Here is a 25,885-nt window from a genome sequence, read left to right on the forward strand (position 1 = left end):
TAGATTTTCTATACAAGTTTTTTTAATATATATAATAGATCCCTTATGTCTTCTTCCTGCCCTATCTTCATTTACTCTTTCCTTGTTTCTCCTTTCCTCCACATTTCTTTTCTTCTTTCTCCTTCCCTTCACTTCTCCAACTCTTCTTTCCTTTCTCCCATTTTCCTCTCCTTATTTTTCTTTCTTTTTCTTCATTTTCTTCATCAAGCCTTTACCTTCCAAAAACCTTCCCTACATCCACAAGCACCTTACTCAAACTTAACTGCTACATTTGTCTGACTATTATAAAGTAGAAAGAGAGAAAGAAAATACTTGAGCTGTATAAACAACAGTGCCCAGAACTAGATATTTCCTCCTTGGTTGTTTGTAATCCTGGTTCAAATTACAAGTTTGACATCCTAGTTCAAATTACAAGTTTGTCATTTTTTGAACAGACTAAAATTGAACCATACTGAGTTTGCTCATGTAGACATCAGGAAATGTACTTTAAATTATTAACTTCAGGGAGCCACCAGGAAAAGGCTTTACTTGTGGAAAAAAGCAGTTGGTTCCATTATGGAAGCAGGTTTTGATTATGAGCTTTGGTTCAATGCCTGTGTACCAGACTTCTTTTCTGTCTTATAGATGTCCAGAGGTGCCAACCAGGTGAAGGTGACCCCAACACTATAAAGCAGTTGTTGGAACACTGTCCAGTTTGAGTCACCTCCCCTAAAGAAATTGAGAAAGGCCACCTAAGTGGGATTATGGAGGGCAACCTAATGTGGCCAGGTATGTTGGTAGCATGGAGTGCCAAGCCTTGGATGATTTTATTGGGGAAAGAATAGTAAAGGTGATGTACTTGAAGCAGTCCAATAGAAAAGGACATAGGGATAACCAGTTGTTAAAATTCTGGTGTTTCATATCCTAATTATTATTTGAGTTGTAGTTCTTACATGTTGGGGGGAGCCATATTGCCAGATCTATCAGGATCCTCTAAAGATGAATGCCAGCTTTCTTTGAAATTCTGCCCTACTTTAAGAGGTTTTGGTGAATGTTGGAGATTGAATATAATAAATGTTCAAAAATATTTATTAAGTTGAATTAAAGTAGGGAAGACTTATCTCCATCGTCCTTTTAGCTTTAGTAGTAAAGTTTGCCTCTTTTAGTTGGGGTATCCTGCTTTGATGCTCCATTCAGGTCAGTATTTTTATTAGGAAACTAGACCTTTCTAGCTTTCCTGACATCAAACTCATTAGTCCTGTGTTCTATTTCATATCATTTTAGAAATCCAGTGCTTAGACCAACTAAGCATTTAAGACCTCACGGAGTAATTAGTAAAATAGGTAAGGGATCTATGATTACATTGATATAAGGAACTCATGCAAGAAAATTCTTTCCATCAATGCAAACACACCTTTTCTGAAAAACATAGTCTTAGAGAGTTTTCCCAAACACTGATAGGTTAAGTGATCTGCCTAAAGTCACACAACCAGTCTGTTTGAGGGAGATGATTTGTCTGATCTGACTGGCTAGATGGGTATCATCCCATTTCTCTCTCACCACTTCACCTGAATGCTTCACAAAGCTAGAAGCTCAATAGAAAAGTATGGCCTTTTTCAATAGAGAGAGGCATAATTAAGTATGGCAGCTATGTTGGGTGAAGAGGTCCTTCTAGGCTTTCCTAAAGTATCCCACATGAAAATAACCTTTTTTTCCAACAAGAACAAATAGAAAATAATAAAGACAAGAGGAAAAGGATGGGAGAAATACAAACTGGCAAATACCTTCAAGGAAGGCAGGGGGGAAGAGGGAGGAAAATGCTAACCTAACAGTCAACACATCTGAGATAATGCATCTGAAGGATTTTGAAAACCTTAAAGTACAATAAAGTGCATTATCTTTTCCAGCTCATTTTACAGATGAAGAAACTGAGGAAAACAGAATTAAATGACTTGCCTAAGGACACATAGTAAGTGTCTGAGGTTGGATTTGAACTCATGAAGAAGTCTTCAAGACTCCAAGCTCAGTGCTCAGTGCACCCTAGCAGCATCATTATTGTTTGCATATATAGCAGTTGGATTTTAGCAAGTCGTTTGACTTCTCAGTTGGCTTCTCTGTAAAATTAGGAAGTTAATAGATGATTCTTGAGGTGCCTTTTGTCTTTACTATTCTTTTGATAAGAGATTTCACCAGAGTGAAAAATATAAGCCTGTTTACAAAAAGAACATTGCTTTTGATATCACTCCAACTCTCTGGGTCTCAGTTTTCTCATTATTTAAATGAGGGGACTGAATGAGATGGCCTCTGAGGTTTTTTCCCCAGGTCTAAATTAAGGATCCTATAATTTTATTATCGGTACAGAAATATTGTATTCAGGTTTAATTACCACAATAGACTTGGGAAGCCAGAAAGACCTTTAGAGATTATCCTTTTATAGATGAAGTCACTGAGGTCTAAGGTCCTTAAACTAAGAAGATTCATTGTATTCATATCCCTAAGAATAATTCATAGCAGTGTAGATTTAGAGCTGCCAGCAACCTTCGAAGCCAACAAGTCTGCCTCCTCCATTTTGCAGATGAGGAAAACTGAGGTTCAAAGAGATGAAGTAATTTTATTGAAGTCATACAGGAAGCACAAGATGGCACAATGGAGATTTGAATCCAGATTCACTGGCTCCAAATCCATCCACCATGCTGCCTCCCATCATTTCATAAAACATGCTTCCCAATGATTAATCAGAATCTTATATATTCTTTTAAGAGTTTATTGTTGTTGTTATTCAGTAGTGTCTGACTCTTCATGACCCCACTTGGCGTTTTATTGGCAAAAGTACTAGAGTAATTTGTCATTTCTTTCTCCAGGTCATTTTATATATAAGGAAACTGAGGCAAACAAGGTTAAGTGACTAGCCTATGGTCTTACTGCTAGTATGTATCTGAGGCTAAATTTGAACTCAGGTCTTGCTGAATCTTTATTAAGTCTTTCAGCATCTATCCATTCCATTCCGCCACTAAACTGTCCTTTTCAAGAGTTTGGGTCCAAGCAAATACAATATAAGCAGAAGAGAAAAAAGGGATAACAGAACTGGTGGTGAGTGCTGAGAATTCAACTCTGGGGAGCAGGAAGCCCATGTAGAGCCTGGAAATGACTATGGCTAATTGGGTACCCGCAGTTCTAATCTATGTCATAAACTGTCCCCTTCCTTGACCTTGGCCCCTGTCCAATTAGCCTTCACTATTTCTTAATTGCAGTTGCTCTGTGCACCCAAATGAAGAACTCAAAGAAAGGCATGTATTTGAATGTGTTGGGGGAAAATTCTGGGCCTAGAGCTTGCTGTTCACTAGAGCAAGCACCCATAGCTATGGGGCTTGGAACAGACTTTGCCATGTTTCTCTGAAACTCTGCTAGTTAGCAAAGTCATGCACATTCAAAATATCTGAACTTTCTTCTTAGAAACAGTTGTTCCAACTTGTGTTGAACAGGAATGTGACTCAGCTTTTCCCTAACCAGAACTTGTGCAATTAGAGACTCCCAGGACCTCAATTTGCTTAGGGATGAGGCTGGGGCTCTGGCCTGTCAGGAGCTCTCAGCCAGAGATGGAGAGAAAGCATCCAGTGACTCACAGAAGAATAAAAAACCATTGAGATTTGAATGAACCAGAAAATCCTTCATTTGGATTCTAGGAAAGACCACGCCTAAGCTCCTGAATCAGCTGAAAACCAATCTGTTATTTTCTGACTTAGAAAATTACTTTCACATGGAACGGGCATGAAACATTTCTGAAGCTCAAGCAAAAAGATGTCCCAGAGAATGATCTAATGCTTGAGTCTTCAGTTCAAGTATGTGGCCTCAGTTTTGCTTAGAATCATGCAGTTCTAAGGCTCAGAGAGATTACTAGCCTATAGTCACACAAGTAATTAGTGCCAATTATGTGTCAAAATCTTGTATAAGAAATGCCACTTTTAAGTCTTTATTTAATCACTTCTTTAAACAGGTGCTAATAAGTGCTCTCTACTCAGCTGAAAGCCTTGTATCCCTCAGTCCATGTCTCTCTAAAATGACTCAAATTTGCAGTCTTAAGTATTCCTTCAATTTATCAATAAACATTCATTAAGTACCTTCTATGTGCCAAGCATTGTTCCGCTTTGTTTCCATCTGGATCTGGAAGTATTATACCTCAAAAATTGCACCCCAAAAATTTGCAAAGGGAAAAAAGAAACTATTAAAAATAAGTTATAAGAAGAATTCCAAGTTTTAAAAAAAAATCTGTAAACACAATAGGACATAATAGAAAAAGAATGCCACTCTTGGAGTTAGGAAAGTTCTGAGTTTGAATGAAAGTTCCAACCTGAGTTCAGTTCTGAGTTCAAACAGCGAGACTAATACTTGCACAGTCACAGTTATAGGTATAATTATAAGGAAGCGAGGCCTATTGTGCTCTTTTTGTTCATAGGTTGTCATAAGAAAGGAATATAGGGGTTTTTAGTTGTAAAATTTTATGTAAATATGTGTTACAATATAGTTTTGTAGCTATAGAATGATCACTGAAGGAGGCCATGTTGATTTCGACTCCCAGCTGTACCACAATTAACCATTTGATCAAATTGCTTCCCTTCTAAGAACCTCAGTTTTCTTATCTGTAAAAAAAATAAAATAAAATAAAAATTAGAAGAGGTAGACTAGGTCCAATCATTAAAAATTTCTTCCAAAACTGACATTTCTTTGTATCTGAGAGTTGTTTTTTCTGTGATCCAGAGAGTCCAAAATGATTTCCCAAAACAAAGCTGTTGTAGGTGTGGTGAGGGTAACACATCACAGACTAGGGTGGGGCTTGGGTACTATTTTTGGTTAAGTGGTGACTTAGAAGAAAGATAAGAATCATAGAATCTCAGAGTAAGAAGAAACCTCAGTAGCCATTCATCCCAACCTATTCCTAAAAAAGATTTCCTTCCACCCCATGTCTGATAAATGATTGTCCAGCTTTTGCTTGAAAAATCCACATTGAATCATAGGGCTGCCCATCAACTGGGGAATGGCTAAACAAACTGTGGTATATGATTGTAATGTAATATTGTTGTGCTACAAAAAATAACAAATAGGATAATTTCAGAAAAACTTTGAAGACTTATGTGAATTAATGCATAATGAAATGAATAAAACCAGAAGAACGTTGTAGACAGTTAACAGTAATATTGCCTGGTGGAGAATTGTGAATGACTTAGGTATTCTCAATAGCACGATGATCTAAGACAACCTCAAAGGATTAATGATAAGACATACTAACCTCCTCCAGAAAAAGAAATGATATTGATTAAATTTAGACTGAAGCATGCTATATTTCACTTTCTTCCTTTCATTTCTTTCTTTTATAATCATACAAAATAATGATATAAATATGTTTTACATAATTGCACATGTATAACCTTTTTTCTCATTGCTTACTATCTCAGTGGGAGGAGAGGACAGGTAGGAAGAAAGAGATAGAACTTGGAACTCAGAACTTTGAATAAAAGGAGAGAGAGACAGAGAGAGAGAGAGAGAGAGAGAGAGAAAGAAAGGAGAAAGGTAAGAAAGAAAGAAGGAAGGGAGGAAGGAAGGAAGGGAGGGAGGGAAAGAGGGAGAGGAAGGAAGGTAGGAAGGAAGGAAGGAAGGAAGGAAAGAAGGAAAGAAGGAAGGAGATCCTCATTGAGAGAATTCCCATTTTGCCTGAGGCAACTTCTTATACTGTTGGATATCTCTGCTTTTTAGGAAGCATTTCCTTACAGCAACCTGTTGCTGTAAACAGTTGCCTCTGTACAGCTTCAGTTCATTGTTTTAGTTCTGCCTTCTAGAACCAAATAGTACAAGTCCAATAAACCCTTCTTCCAGATAATCCTTTTGTCCCACTTAAATCATGTGTTTTCTAGGCTAAACATCCCTAATTCCTTTCACAGAACCTTAAGGTATCAACTTAAGACCTATCACCACTTTGACTGCCTTCCTCTGAATGATCTCCAACTAATTTGTGTTCTCGCTAAACTGGGATGATTTATTCTTCCATTCCCAGCTTCCCTCTCAGCAAAATAGGAAGTCTCCTGATTTAATGGCAGGCTGTTTAATTCAATATTGCATTCTAAATGTGTTATGACCAGGGCAGAGTGAACTGCTACTATCACTTCTTTATTTCTGATTCAAACTAAGATGGTCCATGCTTCCTGCTGAATCATCTTGGCCTTTCAGTACACCAGAAGTCCCATGTCTTTCAGGACATAGAGAAAGAGGAAAGAAATACTTCCATAGGCTAATGAATATCCCAACATACTCTTGCCTTCATGCTCATTCTGGAACCCACCTCCATCTTTTTTATGCTTAAGAGGGTTCTGTTGAGGGCAAAATTGTGTCCAATGCGCAGGATATTTTGGGTGCCACTGGAAATTCAACATCAAATGTACTGAACTTATATACTTTGGAGAAACCAAAACACTATTCCCAGCAGACATAGATCACTTCTCCCACCTACCCATACATATCCTTAGTTCCTTCAGAGCACCTATATCCCTCAAACTAAATACAAATTCTGGGTTATGATAATTCAGTCCAGACAGAACTGAAATAGAACTTTTAGGTAGAAATTTTTGGTGTCTTAACCTAACACCCAACCTTAATACTTAGTCAGACCTTGTATACAACAAAGAAAATGAGTCTCTTTTTTTATAGGTTCAGTAAAGAAAAATTAATTTTATTCTTCATTGTCAAAATACTTTTTTAGTTTTTCAGAGCTCACAAATGGGGCCATAGAAGTCCAATACAGCAAAAACTATTGATCTCATAAGACTTTCTTACTTAAAAGAAAAAAGACTTCAGATGAATTCTTTTGTAGCTATTTTTCCTCTAATACCCTAATTCCTAAATAGCAAAATTTCCAGGTCTCTTGAAGAAACTCAGAGCTTAAAGTTATCATTTGAGGCAGCTTGTGGTATAGTTGAAAAGGTATTGGACTGGGTGTTGAGAACTGGATCCCAAATTCTAATTGTTCCATTAATTTTCTGTGTGACCTCTTGACTTCTATTGTGGATCTCAGTTTAAGAACTGTTGGCCTAGAACAGGATCACTGAAACTCTATTTAGAGAGCCCTGTATGATTCAAAAGTAGTTTGAAGCTCATTCTGTGGTAAAATCTTTTTCCAAATAAGCAAAGAGAAGAAATTGGCACAGGGTCTACGTGAAGTCTTCCTTAGGATACATAAGAAGGATTTTCTGATTTCCCAAACCTAGAGGGCTTCCTGTTCCCAAATGAGTCATTACCCATTTTCTTTCTGTCTCAGACCTGGAGCATTATAGACAAGGATTCCTCAAAGAGCTTCTCCACAAGAGAGCTTGAAAGGCCAGAGCCCTGGCTCTATCTTGAGCAAATTTCTGGTAAATGTTTGAGCTCATTGAGCATAGCCCTTGGAAAAAATTGGAAAGTAGAGGAAGTTTGTTTTCTACATCTTTCCATCCTACTTTCAGTTAGCCTGTCCTCTAGAGACAAAAGTCTTTCATAATCCTCATTATTACAGCACATTATTCATTCACCAAGGGAATCTAGATGCCTCTGTGATAGAAAACCAGATTTGGAGACAAGAATACTAGAGTTCAAATCTGGCCTCAGAGACTTATTAGCTATGGGACCCTAAACAAGTCACTTCAACTCTGTCTGCTTTAGTGCCCTCATCCATAGGGTGCTTAAGATTCCTTCTGTCCCATTAACCCCTCTCTTCTATTATAATTTTCTTGCCACAATATCTCAGAGTTGGAAAGAACTTCAGAAACCAGCTGTTCCAATTCATAATCTGAATAGTTGTATAACATTTATCAATCAATCCACATTGATTGATTGATATGATATATAATTATACAACAAATCTGACAAGTGGTCATCTGGCCTAGCTTGGCCCTCTGAGTCTAATCTCTCCTCCAGAGGAGAATCCCTTGAATTCATCTCTCAGGATCCTTTTTCTTCTTTTTAAAAGAAGAACTTTTATCTTATTACCTTAAGACCCTGTCTTCTTCTGTTGTTTGTTAGTGAATTACTATGAAAGTATTAAAAACTGATAGTGACACTGAGTTACTAGGCTCAGAAAATATGTGTGTATTTTAAGACTTATTTTGAATTTTGCTACTACCTCAGGAAGAATTTGTCACCAGTTGCAAAAATATTTTTGAACAGGATGTCCTTGCCCTTCTGAGTGTTGCTCATCCCATTTGTGTAGTTCAGAGACCAGGTGGTAAATTTTCAAAATGCTGCCTCTTGGCCTAGGTTGAGATGGTTGCTTATACCAGTGATGGGCTCCATACATTGAGGTCTGATTAGCCCATCCTGATCTGTCTTTCCCTCTCTCTGCTTTCTCTTAGATCACTCGACAACAGTATCAGAATGCACTCACTGCTTGCCACATGGACAGCTCCCCTCAGTCTCCAGACATGGAGGCCTTTGCCGATGGAGATTCCACCAAGGCACCAACTTCTCGTGGAACCCCGCAGACCCCTAAGGATGACCCTGCCATCACCCTTCTCAATGATAGGAACAGTCTTCAGTGTAAGTCAATGGGGCTGGTCATGAAGGCAGCATCCAAAGGAAACTGCCAAGGAATTAGGAGCCTCCAGTCTCTCTGGCTACCAGCTAATCACTGCGATCCTGGGCCTCCAGCAGGGCCTCTGGACCACTCCAGATCAACGCAGTGGTTTGGTGTCTTCTACAGGCAGCCGGACAGATGGTTTGAAGAGCCCTAGTGAAGCGGTATACCTGAAGATGGAAGAAATCTCCTTCGAACAGGAGGAACTGAATGCCGAGGAGAGCAGAAATCCTCAGTTTCTTCCAGTTAGACCAGGTCAGATGGGGCTGCAGTTCCTGATTTTAGAGCTGGAAGGGCACTTAGAAATTGTCTACTATACCACATTCTTCCCCATTTTACAAGGGAAGAAAACCAAGGCTCTGATAAAAGAACTTTTTCACTCATAGTAACAACTAGCATTTCATGTAGTGTTTTAAGGTTTGCTATTCACTTTGCATATGCTGCCTCATTTGGTTCTCATGACAACTCTGTGAGGTAAGTGCTGTTTTCATTCCCATTTTGAAGCTGGAGAAACTGAGGGCAAGAGAAGCTAAGTGACTTGCCTAACAAAAGTCACAGCTAGTTAGTATCAGGGGCAGGGTTTGAATTCAGATCTTCCTGACTCCGAAGTCCAGCATTCTATCCAATCTATGGATAGCCTGGCTCATAAGTGGCAGAGCATTGATTGGAATCTGGGGATCTATTACAAAAGGACTATGGGAATGATTACTTTTTTAATAGGAATGTGGCCAGTGAGGCTGAGCAAAGGGAACATTGTGATTTGATTTAATTCTTATGCCCAGGTGAGTCCATTTCCCTTCATTCTCTAAGTACTTTAGATAAAACATTTTCAAAGTGGACCTTCTTCAGACTCCTAAGGATGCTGTAGCAAAACTAATTTGTGGGAAATCCCAGAATTAATCTCCCAGGCACCAGCTCCTCTGACTGTAATTGTAGCTATAGGCCTTTCACCTCTATTTTCTAAATCTCCATAATCACACAACCCCAACCTTAGACATTAGGCCTCCTGGATCTTCCTAGTCTCTGTGGCACTTTGGAATCAGTAATGTCAACATTACCACCATATCTGGTCCACCTTCCACCTCTTCTTTGATATTCTCCCCTTCTTATATAGATCCAGATCACCAATTTGTAGTTTATTTAAAAGGGAAAATAATATATATGTATATGGATATATACATATGTATATTGCATTACAAATAAATAAATTTTATATAAATATAATATAACAAATTTTATTTGTTCTAAATATACATATGCATGTGTAAATGTCTACATATACATTACATATATATTCAGAAATAATACATCAGGAAGAGGTAAGTATAATAGTTTCTAAAAGAAATCTGTATAATTTAAATGAGATATTCCTCAGTTTTTTTTCCTAACTAGAATTTCCTTACCTCAGCCCTAACTTATCTTTTTGGGTGAAGTGGTCTGTGTACTTAGTGCTGTAGTTCTCAAGCTTTTAGGTGTCAGGACCCCTTTTTACTCTTAACAATTACAGAGGGCCCCCACAAAGAGTTTTTGTTCATACTTATTATATCTATTGATATTTACCACATTTGGGCAATAAAACAGTACTATTACAAAAATAGTTTATACTTCATGAACCCCCCTCCCTCCATACAGAAATCTCCCATTTAGATCTAATTCTTTGGTTCATTCTTCTAAGCCCAGGTCCTCTCTCAGCAAAACAGGAAGTCTTCTCTTTTAATTATAGGGTTTGGAGTATTCCACTTATATTGCAGCTACTTGGTTAACCATTCAGTAAACATTTATCAGGCTCATACGATGTACTGGCTATAGTTATTCCCTGGGGAGATAAAAAATTTAAAGAACAATCTGTTTTCATTGATGTTAAAATCTCCAAAAGGATAAGAAAGAGCCAGCAAAAGACAGTTCAGCACTCTAGATTTACAACAGATAGCCTTTTTTCCTTCACTGATGACAGTGATTACTCTGGCCATTCATTTCCCCAAACTTCATGTAATGAGTATTATGTCAATCTCTCTGGGGGTAGTGTCCCCCAAATCTGCTTCATTGTTATTCAACCCCATTGCCTCCTGATTTCATCTCCCTTACAAATTGAACATTACAGCAATCCATGGGGGCCTTTATATTTTAAGATTAACCCTAAAATACATTCCTCTAGCTCAAAGGTACTCAAATTGTTCCAGAGAATTCTGGGAGTCTGAAATCCTTTCAGAGGATCTACAAATTCAATGTGTGTATATTTAATTTTAATATTGTAAATATCTATAAATGTAACTCACATAAAAATTTTTTGGACAGCTCTTCAATAATTTTTAATAGTAAGAAGGGATAGTGAGAACTATGAAGTATATACTTACCTTGCTAAGACCAAGAAAAGAGCCAGGTAATTTTGTTTGGTTTCTGAAGTGGAGTAGGTTTGGTAATAAAGAGAATCAGTTTAGTACAGTAGAAAACATACTATACTTTAAATCAAAGAACCTGGATTCAAATCTCATCCCTGAACATTTACTAACTGCATGATATTGGCCACTACCTCTCTCCAGGTCCATTTCCTCACCTCTAAAGTGAGAGATATTGTGCTATGGTCCTAAAATTATTTCCCATTTTTCCTTCTCCTCATATCCTAGAAACAGACAGTGAATGTTGTAATCTCATCTTGGACTCGGAGGACCCTAACCTGGGTAGTGTGACCAGTCCCTCCAGCAGTGACTTTGAGGAGACACTGGGCAAGAAGTTGCTGAGAACTTTAAGTGAGTAGATCCCTACCCATCTGGAAAGTCTCTTGGGGAGAAAGCCCTGCAAGTGCACAGTAGGATCTATCTCCAAGATGGAATCATTGAATGACTTTGAAGGGGCCAGAACTGGGACCTAGGACTTTTATATCTTGCTCTATTAGGAAAATATCTCCATTCATTAAATATCCAGAATTCATTAATCAATTTGCCAAGCAAACTCAAAAAAATACATTCAATGCACAGTAAAAAAAGCCAAAGTTAAATATAGTCCATCCTTCTAAATAATGATTGTAGTTTCAGAGCTTTAAGAGACTTTAAAGGTCATCTAATCCAGTCATTCCATTTTACAGATACAGATATTGATATTAGATTAAATAATTTGCCCAAACATCAGATTTGAACTCAGGATTCCTTCTGATTTCAAATCCAGTACTCTGCCCACTGTATAAATTGATTGATCCTGATGCAAATTGATTTTTTTTAGTACAACACTTTTTGCTTCTTACTTAAATATTCCTACAGTGTGTCATAGTAGATAGGGTTTGCCTTGGAGTCAGAAATACCTGGATTTTAGTTCTGCCATTGACCCATATTGCCCATGTGATCCTTGACAAGACTCAGAACATCTAAGTGAACATCTACTATATGTTGCAGAGAATGTGCTGACCAGTATTGGTAGAGGGAAGGTCAGAATTCATACCTCCCTTGAAGTTCTTAGGGCCAGAGAGCACTCTGGGAGATAACCCATAATCCCTCTTTCTCAGAGGAGGAGTTAACCTTTGGGAGATCATATATAGAGAGAGGAAGCTCTTAGAGCTTAGAAAGAATTACTCCGGAACATTGACTGGGGTCAGAGAGGAGCACTCTGGGAGGAAGCCCACAAGCCCTCTCTGAGGCAAGAGAGATTCATTGCATCTTCCATCTTGGTGCTGGCTGGAGGCTGAAGAAAGCAGAGGCAGAAGCCAAGGACAAAGCTGCAAGAGCCCTTGGAACCAAGCAGAGAGATAGGCCTCTGAGCTAACCGGGCTATATTGAAGGACATAATAAAAGATCTGCACTTTTATCAGCTGGCTGTGATTTTGGGTGAATATTTACTTTCAACTAAAACCAAGACTGCCTCCAGAAAACCTCCCTGGGAAACCCTCTCTCCCAGAAAGAACCTTTATTATTTTAAAGAAGAGAAAAACACCAACATTTTGGCGCCCCACGTTGGGCGCCAAAATGTTGGTGTTTTTTCTTCTTTAAATATAATATAATAATAAGATGGTTCTCTCTGGGGGAGAGGTTTTCTGAAGGCAGCTTTAATTTCAGTTACAAGTAAATAATCACCCAAAATCGCAGCCAGCTGGTAAAAGTTCAGATCTTTTATTGTGTCCTTCAATATAGCCCAGTTAGCTCAGAGGCCTATCTCTCTGCTTGGTTCTAAGAGCTCTTACAGCTTTGTCCTTTGCTCCTGCCTCTGCTTTCTTCAGCCTCCAGCCAGCACCAAGGTGAAAGTTGTAAATGAATCTCTCTTGCCTCAGACAGAGGGCTTGTAGGCTTCCTCCCAGAGTGCTCCTCTCTGACCCCTGGGAATGTTCCCAAGAAACTCTCTAGTGGCTCACTGGAGATGTATTTATGTTGAGTGTAAAAGGCTGACTTCACCTTCTGGAGGCAGGTATTAAGGGAGGTGTGAATTCAGTTATCTCTTTCTAAACCCTGAAATCTCCCAAACATGTGAACTCCAATGAGTACTTAAATATTTCTTGCTTCTATGAGCTCTCTAAAGGTGTGAATACAAGCATCGTTTCTATCAGTTGTACTTAGTACTTTGTTTCAAGTTCTGGCCCAAAATATCTCCTTCTAAGATCAAATAAATCATAATGAACCATGCTAATTTAGATAATTATTGTCTCTATCAACTCTAATGGCTTAACAATTTGTAAAGATTCCAACAGAGCAGTTATCCTAAAATAGCATAATGAGGTGTGAAGGCTGAGAACAGGGAAATAGTGTCCAAGGAAGAGTTAATTCAGTAAGCTTTTATGTGCCAGGCACTTGTACTATATTTGGCGGATACAGAAAGGAAAATAATCCCTGCCCACAACAAGTTTACAATCTAACTGGGAAGGAAGTATGTATTACAAGGCATTCCATGGGCTTAAATTCCCTTGTGAAATTTAATTTCCATAATCATTAGCTACCATTTTTTGAATCATGGGTTTTCTTATTTTGTCTTCCTTCTTTTCAGATAGAAACAACTTCTTAGTCCTAAGAAACTTGCTGTCCCATTCAAAATGCCTGTAATGGCAAATGTGATGATTGCTTCCTCATTTCACTGAATTGAGGTTCAATTTCTACCCAAGTTAGAATTATTTCACTCTAGTCCAACCTATCATGTTCTTAGATCTTTTCTACTTCTGAGGAAAGTAGAATGTATTGTAGTAAATATGGAGTCTTGAAAAATAATACAAGGTTTTGAAATGCTTCACAAATGCCTCTTGGATCTTATAATGTCTTTTCAGGTGTCGGGAAAAGGAAGAGGTCACCAGATGGGGAGAGGACCCCTGAGGAGAATTCCAATTTAACACCTCTAATCACATGACAGGAAATTATGCTTGAACTTTAGGTAGGTGGATGGATTTCCACATGCTTTGGGAAAGATCATCCTTCTATCATCTCCTCCATCTCCAGAGACCTGCCAAAGGCAATAAGGCACCGTGCTTTTTTTTTTCCTCCATGTTTCCCAGCTGTCAATTTCAGCAGATATTTCCTTTCACCTCCATTCTGGCTCAGAGCCTTGCTGATGTTGTAAAAGAAACCAGTGCCCTGAATGGAACATTATGGAAATGGTGTAAAGAAGTGACCACAGCTTACCAGAACTCCCTTCAAGACCCATCTCTTCCAACTCCCTGGTGGATCTTTGGGATCCCCTGATGCTTTCTTAGATCATCTGTTTTCACTTCATCAGTCCTTTCTCTAGGAAAGAAAGCCATTGTTGACCCAATTGAAACATCTGCACATGACTCAGCTCCAAGTGGATTGGAGGATGGAGAGGCAAGTGAGAAAATTGATGCAGGAGAGAATGTAGAAAATAAGATTTCAAAGCATTATTTAAATAAATTTTATAAATGTATACATATATATACATAGATGCATACATGTATGTATATATATGTATCTGTGTATATATATGTGTGTGCATATATACACACATATATATGTACATATATAATATATATTTATACTTATATATTTCAACATAGTCTTCAAACACTTAAGAGGTTCTTCCAGTGGTCCAATTCCTGCTCATGAAGGATTCTGGTGGCAGTGGCCTGCAAGTATCCATAGTGGCTTAGGGCATGATAGAGAAGAATCTTTAAGTAGCTTTTCTTGCCCAGGAATAGAGGGCAAAGGTTGGATCACACCTTCAGCATGCCTTGTGCAGCACCCATCAGTCACTGATCAGTTTATAGGTCTGTGCTAGAAGACAGGCTTATGTGGATCAGCCAAATCCCAGGTGGAAGCCAAGACATGAAATTTCAGCCTTTAAGGAAAGTAGCAAGAAACCTGTAAACAGCTATGGAAATGAGTTTTGCTACTTGAGAAACCAAAGAGTGCCAGGTCAGTCAAAGAGAGTGGCCCATAAGTATGTTTCTTTCTCAAGAAACTGCAGTGTGCATCCCCAGGAAAGCTGGAGAATCATTTCTCACATGCTCCTTCTTTTTCTCTCTTCTCTTTATCCTCTTCCTCCTTCTCCTTTTATTGCTAGACTGGCTGGCCAGCTTAGCAGCCTCTCTCATTTTCTGCTCTTTCTCAAGGGATGCTGAGGAAAGGCAGTTTTCAGAAATAGCCATATGGTAGTGCAATGACTATATCTTGGTATGTCCTAGCATCCTTGTCAGGAATAAGTGTGCCTACAAAGAGATCCTTTGTCTTCAGTCCCCTTCTTCTGTTCTGGCCCATCTCCTTCCTAATTGTTGTCCTGAGGGCCTGGTGCCCTCAAGGAGCCTAAAGTTGCCCTCTTCCTTAAGTGCTTCACCAACACTAACCCTTTCCAAGTGCCCCATTTTCCAGAATTATCTCCCCCTATTTCTTTTCCCACATCACCTAACCTCTCAAAACTTCTCATCCTTTAGAGATGATCTCAGCTAAGTGCTAAGAAGACAGCAATCAGATTTAACTAGTTCATGACTAACACAGAAAGTGTTTATAATTATCCCTGGGTATTTGCATTTTTTAAAAGAGTGTTAGTTTACCCAAATAAATGTGTCATTGTTAGAACTCAGACTCCATGGGGCAAACTGAATAAAAGGATTTTGTCAGATTTGAGGGAAAGTTTGGGAAAGGGAATTGGAGTGGTGGTGGATGGATGGCTATCTTATCTCAACATCCCTTAAATTGTATCACACAGAAAATTACCCACTTTACCCATGAATAAAGCCAGGCTCTTGGAAACCATTGGAGACTCCTTAAAGATGCTGAGGGGTTGGTTACAGGCCTGCTCACTATAAGACTCCTCCCTCTCTTCTTCCCCAAACCAGGAACCAATTTCCCAGTGAAGTGGGTCTTGTGAAAGCCTCACCTCTAAGTGAGGTGGAAATTTAGGAGCCTCAGCGTGTATATGACCCTATGTAGTGTGGTGCTGACCTTTCCCCTCTAAGCATGGCCAGCAGTCCAGTGGTGCATGACCTCACATAAACCCTCTTGCCTCATAAGAATATTTGTAGTGTCTATTAAGTACCCCAGTGCTTTCAGTGCCATCAGCCAGGACTAGAAAACCTTGTTGAGGTCTGTCAGGAAGTTTGAGTCAGAGCAGCTATTTAACCATTCCTCTTACCTTTCATGCATGGGCCAGAGGGACCTAGATCTAGGCCAAAAATTCTTCCCTTCACTCACCAGACATCTGGCTCCTCACTCCCTTCTTCCCTTCACCCATCAGGCCTTGGGTCTCAGCTCTTGGCTATGTTTCTACTTCATTGAAGAGATTAGAGGGAGAGCCTCTCATCAGTACCCTTCCCCAACTTCATTCCTCCCTCCCCCCATCTCCCCAGTCAATAATCCATTTTTTTTTCAGGTAAAAAGTACTTGGTGAGAAGATTTTAGATAAAGTATTTATGAAGGGTCAAATAAATTGTAAATAGTTTTTAAATAAAATGGAAATGCCTTCCCTGGATTGTGCCTGATTTATTCTTCCCTATAATCTATTTGACCTTAAAAGGAGGCCACATTGGTAGAAAAAGTTCATGGTTGCAATTTGCAAGCCTGGGAATGTCCAATTTTTGGTCTTACCTGTACATTTAAGCAAAATTCCTCAACAACAAAGTAATTTGGGTGATCTCAATATCCTACAAAGGTAATTTTCTTAGAGTTGTGCTTTCATAAAGCAATTTCATACTCTGACCATTCTAGAATAAGTCAGCTCCATCAAATTCCTATATAGTATTTTTAAATGACTTAGAATCTTTAACTGCTGGTAACAAGCACACACAGCTACTCCAATTCCAGTTCTGGTAAGAACACCTGAGAACATTAGAATGGCTCCATCTACTTCTTCAATGGAGGTCTTTGCTCTGTTTACCATTGCTGGGTGAGGTTTAACACCTCTTAATTGTCCTAATTGCTAGTATTCTCCTGGGTTAGTTACATAGGCAGAAGGAAAAAAGGACGGACAAGAATGAGGGGAGGGAGAAGGAATGGAGAGAGAAAGAGAGGAATAAAGAAGAGGGAGAGGAGGGGAAGGAAAAGGAAGGAAGGTTGTAGGATACAGAGGAAGAAAAAAGGAAGAAGGGAAGGGAAAAGGGGAAGGAGAGAACTTGTCCTGACCAAGTTAATGAAAAAGGATTCCAAGGAGCCCCACTGAGTGGAGGAGCCATGAAGGATACCTAAAGAAGGAATCAAGGGATCTGTAAGGAAAGAGCTAAGTTTGTCTTCCTAACTCCTTCCCAAGATGTTCACCAGTTAGGTGAAAGAGTGATACTTCTTAACCTTCTGATTTATTTATAAATAACAGGGATTCTCAGGGTTTAAAAAATAATCTGAGGCAGTCAGGTGGTGCAGTGGATAAAGCACTGGATCTATGCAGAGTCAGGAGGACTTGAATTGACACCTCCTAGCTATGTGACCCTGAACAAGTCACACCAAAGCAATGACAAAACACAATCCAATCCAATCTAGGGAAGAAGATTATGAGGGAATAGAGAGAAATCCAAAGCATTGTTGAGAATGGGATGCAGCAGAGAAATAAAAGAACCACTCCCCAGAATTCCTAGAGATGAGGTTCTTCAACATGGGGAATGATACTCTTCTTGCTAAAGCAGCAACAGTAACATCAATAACTTTGTAAGATACTGATGCAAGATACACAGTGACTAAGCCTAAGGAATTTTGCAACTAATCTCAAGAGGTAGGTAGGATACTTTGTAGAAGCAGATGAGCCTGGATATTAGGTGTTGGGGAAACCGTCTCTCAAAATCAAAGGAATAGAACTGTGGCTATGTAAAAAGAGAACTTAAATTTTCAAGTCAGAGTGAACTCCACCGATTTCTATGCTAAGAGAGATCTACTATTTTAGACATCCCCTGTCCTACCAGGATATTCTGATAAGATTAACTACAGGGAACTGGAACAGACCTGATCTTTGGGAACTCCTGAAGGCACTAGGGTTAATGAAGTTTAACACATTCTCCCCAAAATCTTCTGACTTCCTGTCCCTATTACTCAGTGCCTTCCAAAACAGAACTTTACCACCTCATAGCCCAATTTCGACTTTTCATTTTCTGTGTAATGTCACCCCAGATCTATGCAACAGCCATTACATTAACATTCTTTCTTGAATTGGAATCTTTGCCATCCACATGGCAACAGTCCATTAGCTGGTTACACTATTAAAACCCATTTTCTTATCTTTGATTTGTTGACTTCCACTCAAATGGAACAAGGTGGGAATAATTATTCCCCAAGAGGGCCTTAAAACTTCTGGGTTGAGAAATGTCCCATCAATCTCATGGTGATCCCATTAAGTGCACAGAGGTGATTGAAACTAGACTTGATATCACTATCATCAAATTGGCTGTCTTTCAGAAGCCATTATTCAAGGTGAGGCTGGGAACCTAGCTCATTAAGCACAATGACTACTACTTGGTATATCAGAAAGAATCTGCAAATGAGAAGTCCTGGAGGAAAAAGCACCTGAAAGCCCACATGTTTGGAGTTCTTCTTCCAGCAGATGGTCATGACCCTGGAAAAGAAAGCATATGGGAAGGGGACTGCTGCCTATGCAGTGAAAAAGAACAGAATTTGGTTTCTTGAAACATGTTTTATATATTAAATAAAAATAAGAAATAAAGTCAGAATCTTCAAATCAGAAGAGATCTCACAGATCTTTTTCACATTGTGTCTAAACAAGGACTCCTCTAAAAGATATCCAACAGATGCCTATCTAGCTTTCAAACTTTCAAAGACAGGGTGTCCCACTTTTAAATAACTCTAACTGGATAGAAAATGGTTTCCTATACCTATGCTTGCCTTGCTGTATGTTTACTCATTACTCCTAGTATTGAATTCTGAGCAAACAAGCTTAATCTTTCTCCCACCTGGCAAACCTTAAAAATCTTTAAAATAGCTATCATTGGATTATCTTCACCCAAAATAACTGTCATATGTGTGGTTGTGTGTGTGATTTTACATGTATATCAGATTGCTTGCTTTGTCGGTAGGGGAAGAAAGGTAGAAAAATGGAAATCAAAATCTTATAAAAGTACATGTTGAAAACTAATAAAAATTTTAAAATAGCTATCATCGACCCTATCGAGCCATATCAAATAAGACTTTTCTCCTGCAGTTTTCCCAATTGTAATCCAATTCCAAATGCATCTAGTTTGAGACAAGCTTTTAAGTATCTACAATGTGCCAGACACTGTAGTAGGCATTGGGGATGCAAGAATGCAGAACAAAAAATCCCTAGGAGCCTATATCATAATAAGGGAGAGACACATACACACAACTACACATATATACATATGACATGCAACATATGTATATATACACATATATCACTATAAATCCAAATGCTTATAAAAATACAAAGTATTTTAAATTTAAGTTCAACTACAAATAGTTTGGTTGGGACAAGTAGTCATTGGTGGGACCAGGAAAGGCTTCATGTAGATTTTGCCTTAACTGTGTCTCAGAGGGAGAGAAGACTTTTAAAGTAAGGAGGGAAAACTAAGTTTTTGGATGTATTGGATCTCTAGGACATTTGGTTTGAAAAGTCTGATAGACAAATGATGACACAGTGATGAATGAAGCTTAGCAGGGACTAGAGCTGAATGTATAGACCTGAGTCCTCTTCAGAGAGATGATAGTTAAATGCTTGAGAGTTGATGAGAGCCCAAGACAGAGAACCTTGGAAAACACCCACACTTGGGGCCATGAAATGGATGAGTCAGCACAGGAGACTGAGAAAAAATAGATAGAGCAAGGAGAGAGGAGAGTCATGAAAACCCAGAGAATATCCAATTTTCTACCAATCTTTATGTGACATTTTCTTGAGAACCTTCATCATTTTGACTGTCTTCCTCCAGATTCTCTTTAGTTTATCAATATCTAACCAAAAACACAATGACCCAAATTGAACCCAGTTGTCTATACAGAGTATGGTCAAGGTGAAATATAACAGGACTATTGTTCTCCCTTAGTCCTAGGACATTATGCTTTCTGAATGTAATCAAAGACTACATCAGGTTTATTGGTGGCCCTGCCATATTCCAGATTCATATTGGCCTTGCAAGGACACTAAAACTTCCAGATCTTTGTCAGCCAAACTGCTATCTAAATCAAAGCTTCTTAAACTGTGGGTTGTCATTCCATATGGAATTATGTAACTGAATGTAAGAGTCGTGAAAAATTTAGCAACAGTAAAAAGTATCAAATATTCCACTAAGATTTAATTCTTTATGTAAAAATAAACAAGCACATGCATCTCAGTATGCAAATTTGCCATTGTCTTTTATTAAATGATAAAAGTATATGCATACCAAAGAATTTTTAAAATAAATTCCTTTAGGATTTATTATGAATAAATGTTTGCTTTGTATGCCTATTTGTGTACTGATAGATATGTACCATATACCTGGGGTTGTGTAAAACTTTCTTGAGCAAAAAAGAGTTGCAAGTGGAAAAAATCCAGACATATCTTCCCTATTTTGTGCTTATGAAAATGTTTTTGAAAGAAAAAAGTTTAAAGCTTTTTATTAAATTTACTTTTTTTAAAGATATGGATCAATGATCTCATCTGCTGAGATTTTAATGTATCTTGAAATCCAACATATTAGCGATCCTTCTTAGTTTTGTGTCAGGTATAAATATGGAATCCTCTCTGACAAATTACGAAAACAGATTCTATGGAAAGAAAAAATGTACTCCATAGGAGAAACCACTTTATAGGGGGAAAAGGTGATCCTGAGTACTCAAAAGTTTAGACCAATGGACATGAAGCTCTGGCAAATCATACCAAATCAGGACTTAAAGTACAGAATATACGTTCAAGCCAAATTTCGAGAGGTCCATCAGTAAGTTAATAGTAGGTTAATTACTCTAAAATTCAGACCATTAAGGTTGGTATCATGAAAGTAATGGAACTTGTAGGACTTGTAGGGATGGTGTTAGAATTCATTGTGAAGAAAGAGAATACTGGGCATAGTTAGGTATGTACCCTCAACTTTTAAAAAGCAAGTAATTGATGTTATGACCAATGTCTCTATGAAGGAATTCTGCTTAAAAGAATACTTAGCATTTATGTAGCTCATTAAAGATTTGCAAAGTAGTTTACATGTTATTCTTATTTAGCTTTCCCAACCATCTTGTAAGATAAGTGTTATCTTTATTTTAGAGAGGGTTAGAGGTTAAGTGATTTGTCCAGAAACTATCACTAGTGTTTGAGATAGGATTTGAAGAAAGGTCTTCCAGAATATAAGTCTAGCACACTATCTATGAACTACTTAGTTGCTTCAAAAAGGGATAGATGACTGCAAAAAAAAAAAAATTATAACTGCATTTGTGAATAATCCTAATACAAAAAAAAATCTAAAGAAACTAATATAGCTATGTAGAGTTCTTTTATAATCTCACTTTTAATGTCAGATTTTTAATGTTTCAATCAAATACAATTAAGTTGAAATACAGATATAGTAATATAATACCTCATTAAGTGAGGTATTTTTTTTGAGCTCAATTTTTTATAAAGATACACTTAAGAAATAGAAAAGAGGGCCTTATAGCCCAAGACCAATGCAAAAGAATAGCATGAACCCCTAAATCTGGTGTCATGCTCCAAGCTTAAGGACCAATGAGCTAAAACTTGTATAGATGCTATAGAAAATAAAAAAGAAGACACAAAGAATGGGTAATTTGGAGGAAGGCAATATTCTCAAAAGGAGTGAGGGCAAAATTATGTAGCCACAAGCTAAAACTTGTATTGATGCTATAGAAAATAAAAATGACGACACAAAGAATAGGTAATTTGGAGGAAGGCAATATTCTCAAAAGGACTGAGGGCAAAATTATGTAGCCACTATTTTACTTTCATTTTTCTCAGCAAGAAACCACTCTTTAATCTGGAAAAATAAAAAAAAAATTAAAAATCAAAGCCAAAGGCTGAGACATGTTATACAATAGTGGCTAAATCACTTAGCCACATTATAACACGTGGAATTCAAACTTCTAGACCTAGACATGTTAAATGTGCATACTCAAAGAACTTAGAACTGGATATAACCACTGCACTATAAGAAATCATGGAGAACAAAATACTAGAAGACTGGTGAAAGCAAGTATTGATTTTGATTTGCAAAACAGGACAAAAAATGGAGACAAACTACAGATAAGTATGACTGATTACAATTCTAGATGGTAGTAAAATCTCTAGATGATGTTATTAAGGAATCTGCAGACACAGAAGAGAAAGCGAAGATCACTAGGAAGGAGCATAGGTTCATTTAAAGCAAGTCCTGTCAAATAACTACTATTTCTTTTTCTTTTGTTTTTAGTTAGGATTACTGGGAGTGATTAATTTGTCAGGCTATTCCTGAAGACATAGCAAATTTTTATTTCATTCAAGTGTGAGATCTTGGCAAAATGCATAAATAAGGGCTGGATAAATTTTATTGGGTGGCTCATTTGCTAATGATACCCAAAGCATATTAATGGCATTGTCAATATAGACAAAGTTTTCTGAGAAAGTTCTTAGAATTCATTTATTGAAATTCAACTAAACTCATTTATTAAATGTTGACTATGTCCAAGGAACTGATAATACAAAGACAAAAATGAAGCCGTCTGTGCCCTCAAGAAACTTACGTTCTACTAGGGAATTTATAAATATACACAGATAAGTAAATACAAGTTTTCTTAAAGAGGGAGAGCACACTAATAATGGGATATGAAGAAAGGCTTTATAGAAGAAATGATACCCAAGATGGGTTTTAAACAAAGAAAATGAAGATTATGTAAGGCAGAGGTTTATGTAAACGGAGACATGAGATGGGACTGATTTCATAGTTGCAAAACTATTTTCTTTGAAATAGACTATGTTAAAATGAATAATGTGAAGTAAAACTGAAAAGGTTAAGTTGGAACCAGTTCATGGAGGTTGATATCTTCATACTCTTCTTACATTCATAGCTCTTCTTATAGCTAAGAGGAGGCTAAAGGGTTTAAGCCATGTAATGGAATGATCTGACCTATTGGCCTTCAGAAGATTACTTTGACAATAATATGAAAGAAGGGAAAGTTTAAAGACAAAAAACCCCAATAAAATTGCAATTGTAACAATCTAAGCAAAAGGTGATGAAGATATGAATTAGGAATGGTGGCCACAAAAAAGAGAAGACAAGATATAATGGAATTAAAATCAACAAGACTTGGCAAATTATTAAATATGGCATTTGGAGACAAAGATGATGATGACAATATGAACCTAAGTAACTAGAAGGAATAAAGCTGTAAGACAGGTGGTTCCATTTTGGAAATGTTTGAGCATTTAAGCAGTTAGGTGGCACAATGGATGGAGTCCTAAGCTTAGAGCCAGGAAGTCCCAAGTTCTCTCTCTGATCTAACTATGTCAAGTCACTTAATTTTTCTTAGTCTCCATCTCCTCATCTGTACAATGAGAAAAGCATCTATTTCACAAGGTAGCTAGGAAAATCAAATAAGGTACTGTATGTAAAGTATTTAGCAAATGTCAAAGTACTATGTAAAAGCTAATAAAATTATGTTGAAACCAAAATATCTATGGGACATCCAGGGGGCAGGGGGCACATATGGCAATGTGGTACGAAAGTGGTTATGACATCATCCAATTAGAAAGCATATTGAGCTCATGATAAAAAAAAAAAAAGAGATCACCAAGGAATTCTGAGGAAGGAATAGGACCTAGGTCTTTGTCATTTATCCACTATAATGAAAAGGGGGGTAGACTTGCAAAAAAGACCTGAATACAAATCCCATCTCCCACACTAGACCATGGGAAAGTCACATCTATAAAATAGTATTTTATTATCTGTAATGACCACCTCCTCAAACAGTTGTTGTGAGATTCACATGATTTTTAAAAACATTTATTTTTTCTTACATTTTGAGTTCTGAATCATCTCCTTTCTTTCCTCCCAATTAGAAAAAGCCAACATTTGAAACTCTGTGTGTGTGTGTGTGTGTTTGTGAAAGTATACAATATGCACTTCCATATATCAATTCTTACTCTGAGGGTGGAACATAGATCTTTTGTAGTTAATTTTAATATTCATGTTACTCAAAATAGCCTAGTAATTGTTATTCTTAGAATGTTACTAATATATACATTCTCTCAGTTCTGCTCATTTACTCTTCAATATTTCATGCAAAAATTTCCATGTTTTTCTAAAATCAACCTGTTCATTTCTGACAGCACAGTAGTATTCAATAATGATTATATACTACAACTTATTCAGTCATTCCCCATTTGATGGGCATTCCCTCTATATTCAGTTCTTTGCCATGACAAAGAAAAATGCTACATTTTAGAATATATAGGTTCTTTTCCTTTTTACCTGAACACTTTGGGAAACAGATCTAATAATGATCTTGCTAAATCAGAGAATACACAATTTTATAACACTTTGGTCATAATTCCAGATTGCCCTCCAAAATGATTGGATCAGATCAGTTTCACCAAAAATGTATTAATGCTCCAATTTTTCTACATCCCCTCTAATACCTGTTATTTCTCCCTTCTCCCAGTTTAGGCAATTTGAGAAGTGTCAGATGGTATCTCAAAGTTGTTTCAGTTCTTCTAATCAATAATTAGAGCATTTTTCTATAACTATATATGGCTTTGATTTCCTCTCCAAAACATTCTACTCACATCCTTTGACCATTTGGTCAAATGACTCATATTTTTCATAAATTTGACAAAGTTTTCCATGTAGTTGAGATGAGACCTTTATTTGAAAAACTAATTTCTCCCAATTTTCTTCTTTCCTTCTAATTTTGGCTATATTGCTTTTACTTGTACAAAACCCTTTCAATTTAATGTAATCAAAATTGTCAATTTTACACATTTTACACCTCACAATGCTCTTTATTAATAAATCATTCTATCCATAAATCTGATAGGTAACATATTCTAATTTCTTCTAATTTACTTATACCTCCCTTTGTGTATAGGTCACATATGCATTTTGACATTATTTTGGCAAATGAAGTTAATTTCTGCTACATCGTTTTCCAGTTTTCCCCACAATTTTTTTTTTACCAAATAGTGAATTCTTAATCCTAAAACTTATAATTTCTCAAATACAAGGGTACTATATGTATTACCATGTGTTTCATATATATATATATATATATGTATGTATGTATGTATACACACACATTCTTCTAGTGAGCTGTCTATTTCTTAGCCAGTACCAGATACTTTTGATAATTACTACTTTATAACAGTTTAAAATTGGGTACTGTTAAGACCTCCTTTCCTTTACATTTTTTCATTCTTTTGATATTCAACTTTTGTTCTTCCAAATTAATTTCTTTTCTAGCTCAACAATTTTGGTAGCTTAATTGGGATAGCTAAGTTTAGATAGAATTGTCATTTTTTTTATTATATTGATTTAACCCACATGAACAATTAATATTTCTCTGATTTAATTCTGATTTTATTTGTATAAAAAGCTTAATATAATTATGTTTATCTAACTTCTGGGTTTGTCTTCACAAGTATACTCCCAGATATTTCATATTGTCTATAGTTATTTTAAATGAACCATCTCTTTTTCTTTTTGAAGGGCTTTGTGTATAATATACTTAAATCCTGATGATTTATTTAGGTTTGTTTTGCATCCTGCTACTTTGTTAAAATTAATATTTCCTTTAACTTTTTTAGCTGAAACTCTAGGATCAATGTGACCAGTCTAGCAACTTGCCTGGAAATCATGTCCTATGAGGAAAGCTTAAAGGAATTGTAAAGGTTTAGCCTAGAGGAGATTAAGGGGAGAAAGGAGTTGTCTTCAGAAATAACCTCATAGAGAGAAAAGCACTGAATTTGAAATCAGAAGATCTGGATTTGGAC

General features: G+C 37.2%; 1 protein-coding gene across 4 annotated transcripts in view; it reads left to right on the top strand.

Annotated features, from left to right (window-relative positions):
* The window catches only part of CNNM1 (cyclin and CBS domain divalent metal cation transport mediator 1), a 73,580-nt gene extending 59,140 nt beyond the window's left edge, over positions 1–14,440 (top strand). For 2 of the 4 annotated variants that reach the window (XM_031956228.1, XM_031956230.1), the window contains 4 exons: positions 8,352–8,535; positions 8,699–8,827; positions 11,197–11,319; positions 13,809–14,440. In XM_031956228.1, the coding sequence (XP_031812088.1) occupies positions 8,352–8,535; positions 8,699–8,827; positions 11,197–11,319; positions 13,809–13,888 (516 nt within the window). In that variant the 3' untranslated portion in view covers positions 13,889–14,440. Of the gene's footprint in view, positions 1–8,351; positions 8,536–8,698; positions 8,828–11,196; positions 11,320–13,808 lie in introns of those variants that run through there. The other 2 variants (XM_031956229.1, XM_031956231.1) reach the window with 2 other exon arrangements.
* Positions 14,441–25,885: the final 11,445 nt, after the last annotated feature.

This window comes from Sarcophilus harrisii, chromosome 2, assembly GCF_902635505.1.
Source record: "Sarcophilus harrisii chromosome 2, mSarHar1.11, whole genome shotgun sequence".
Lineage (NCBI taxonomy): Eukaryota > Metazoa > Chordata > Mammalia > Dasyuromorphia > Dasyuridae > Sarcophilus > Sarcophilus harrisii.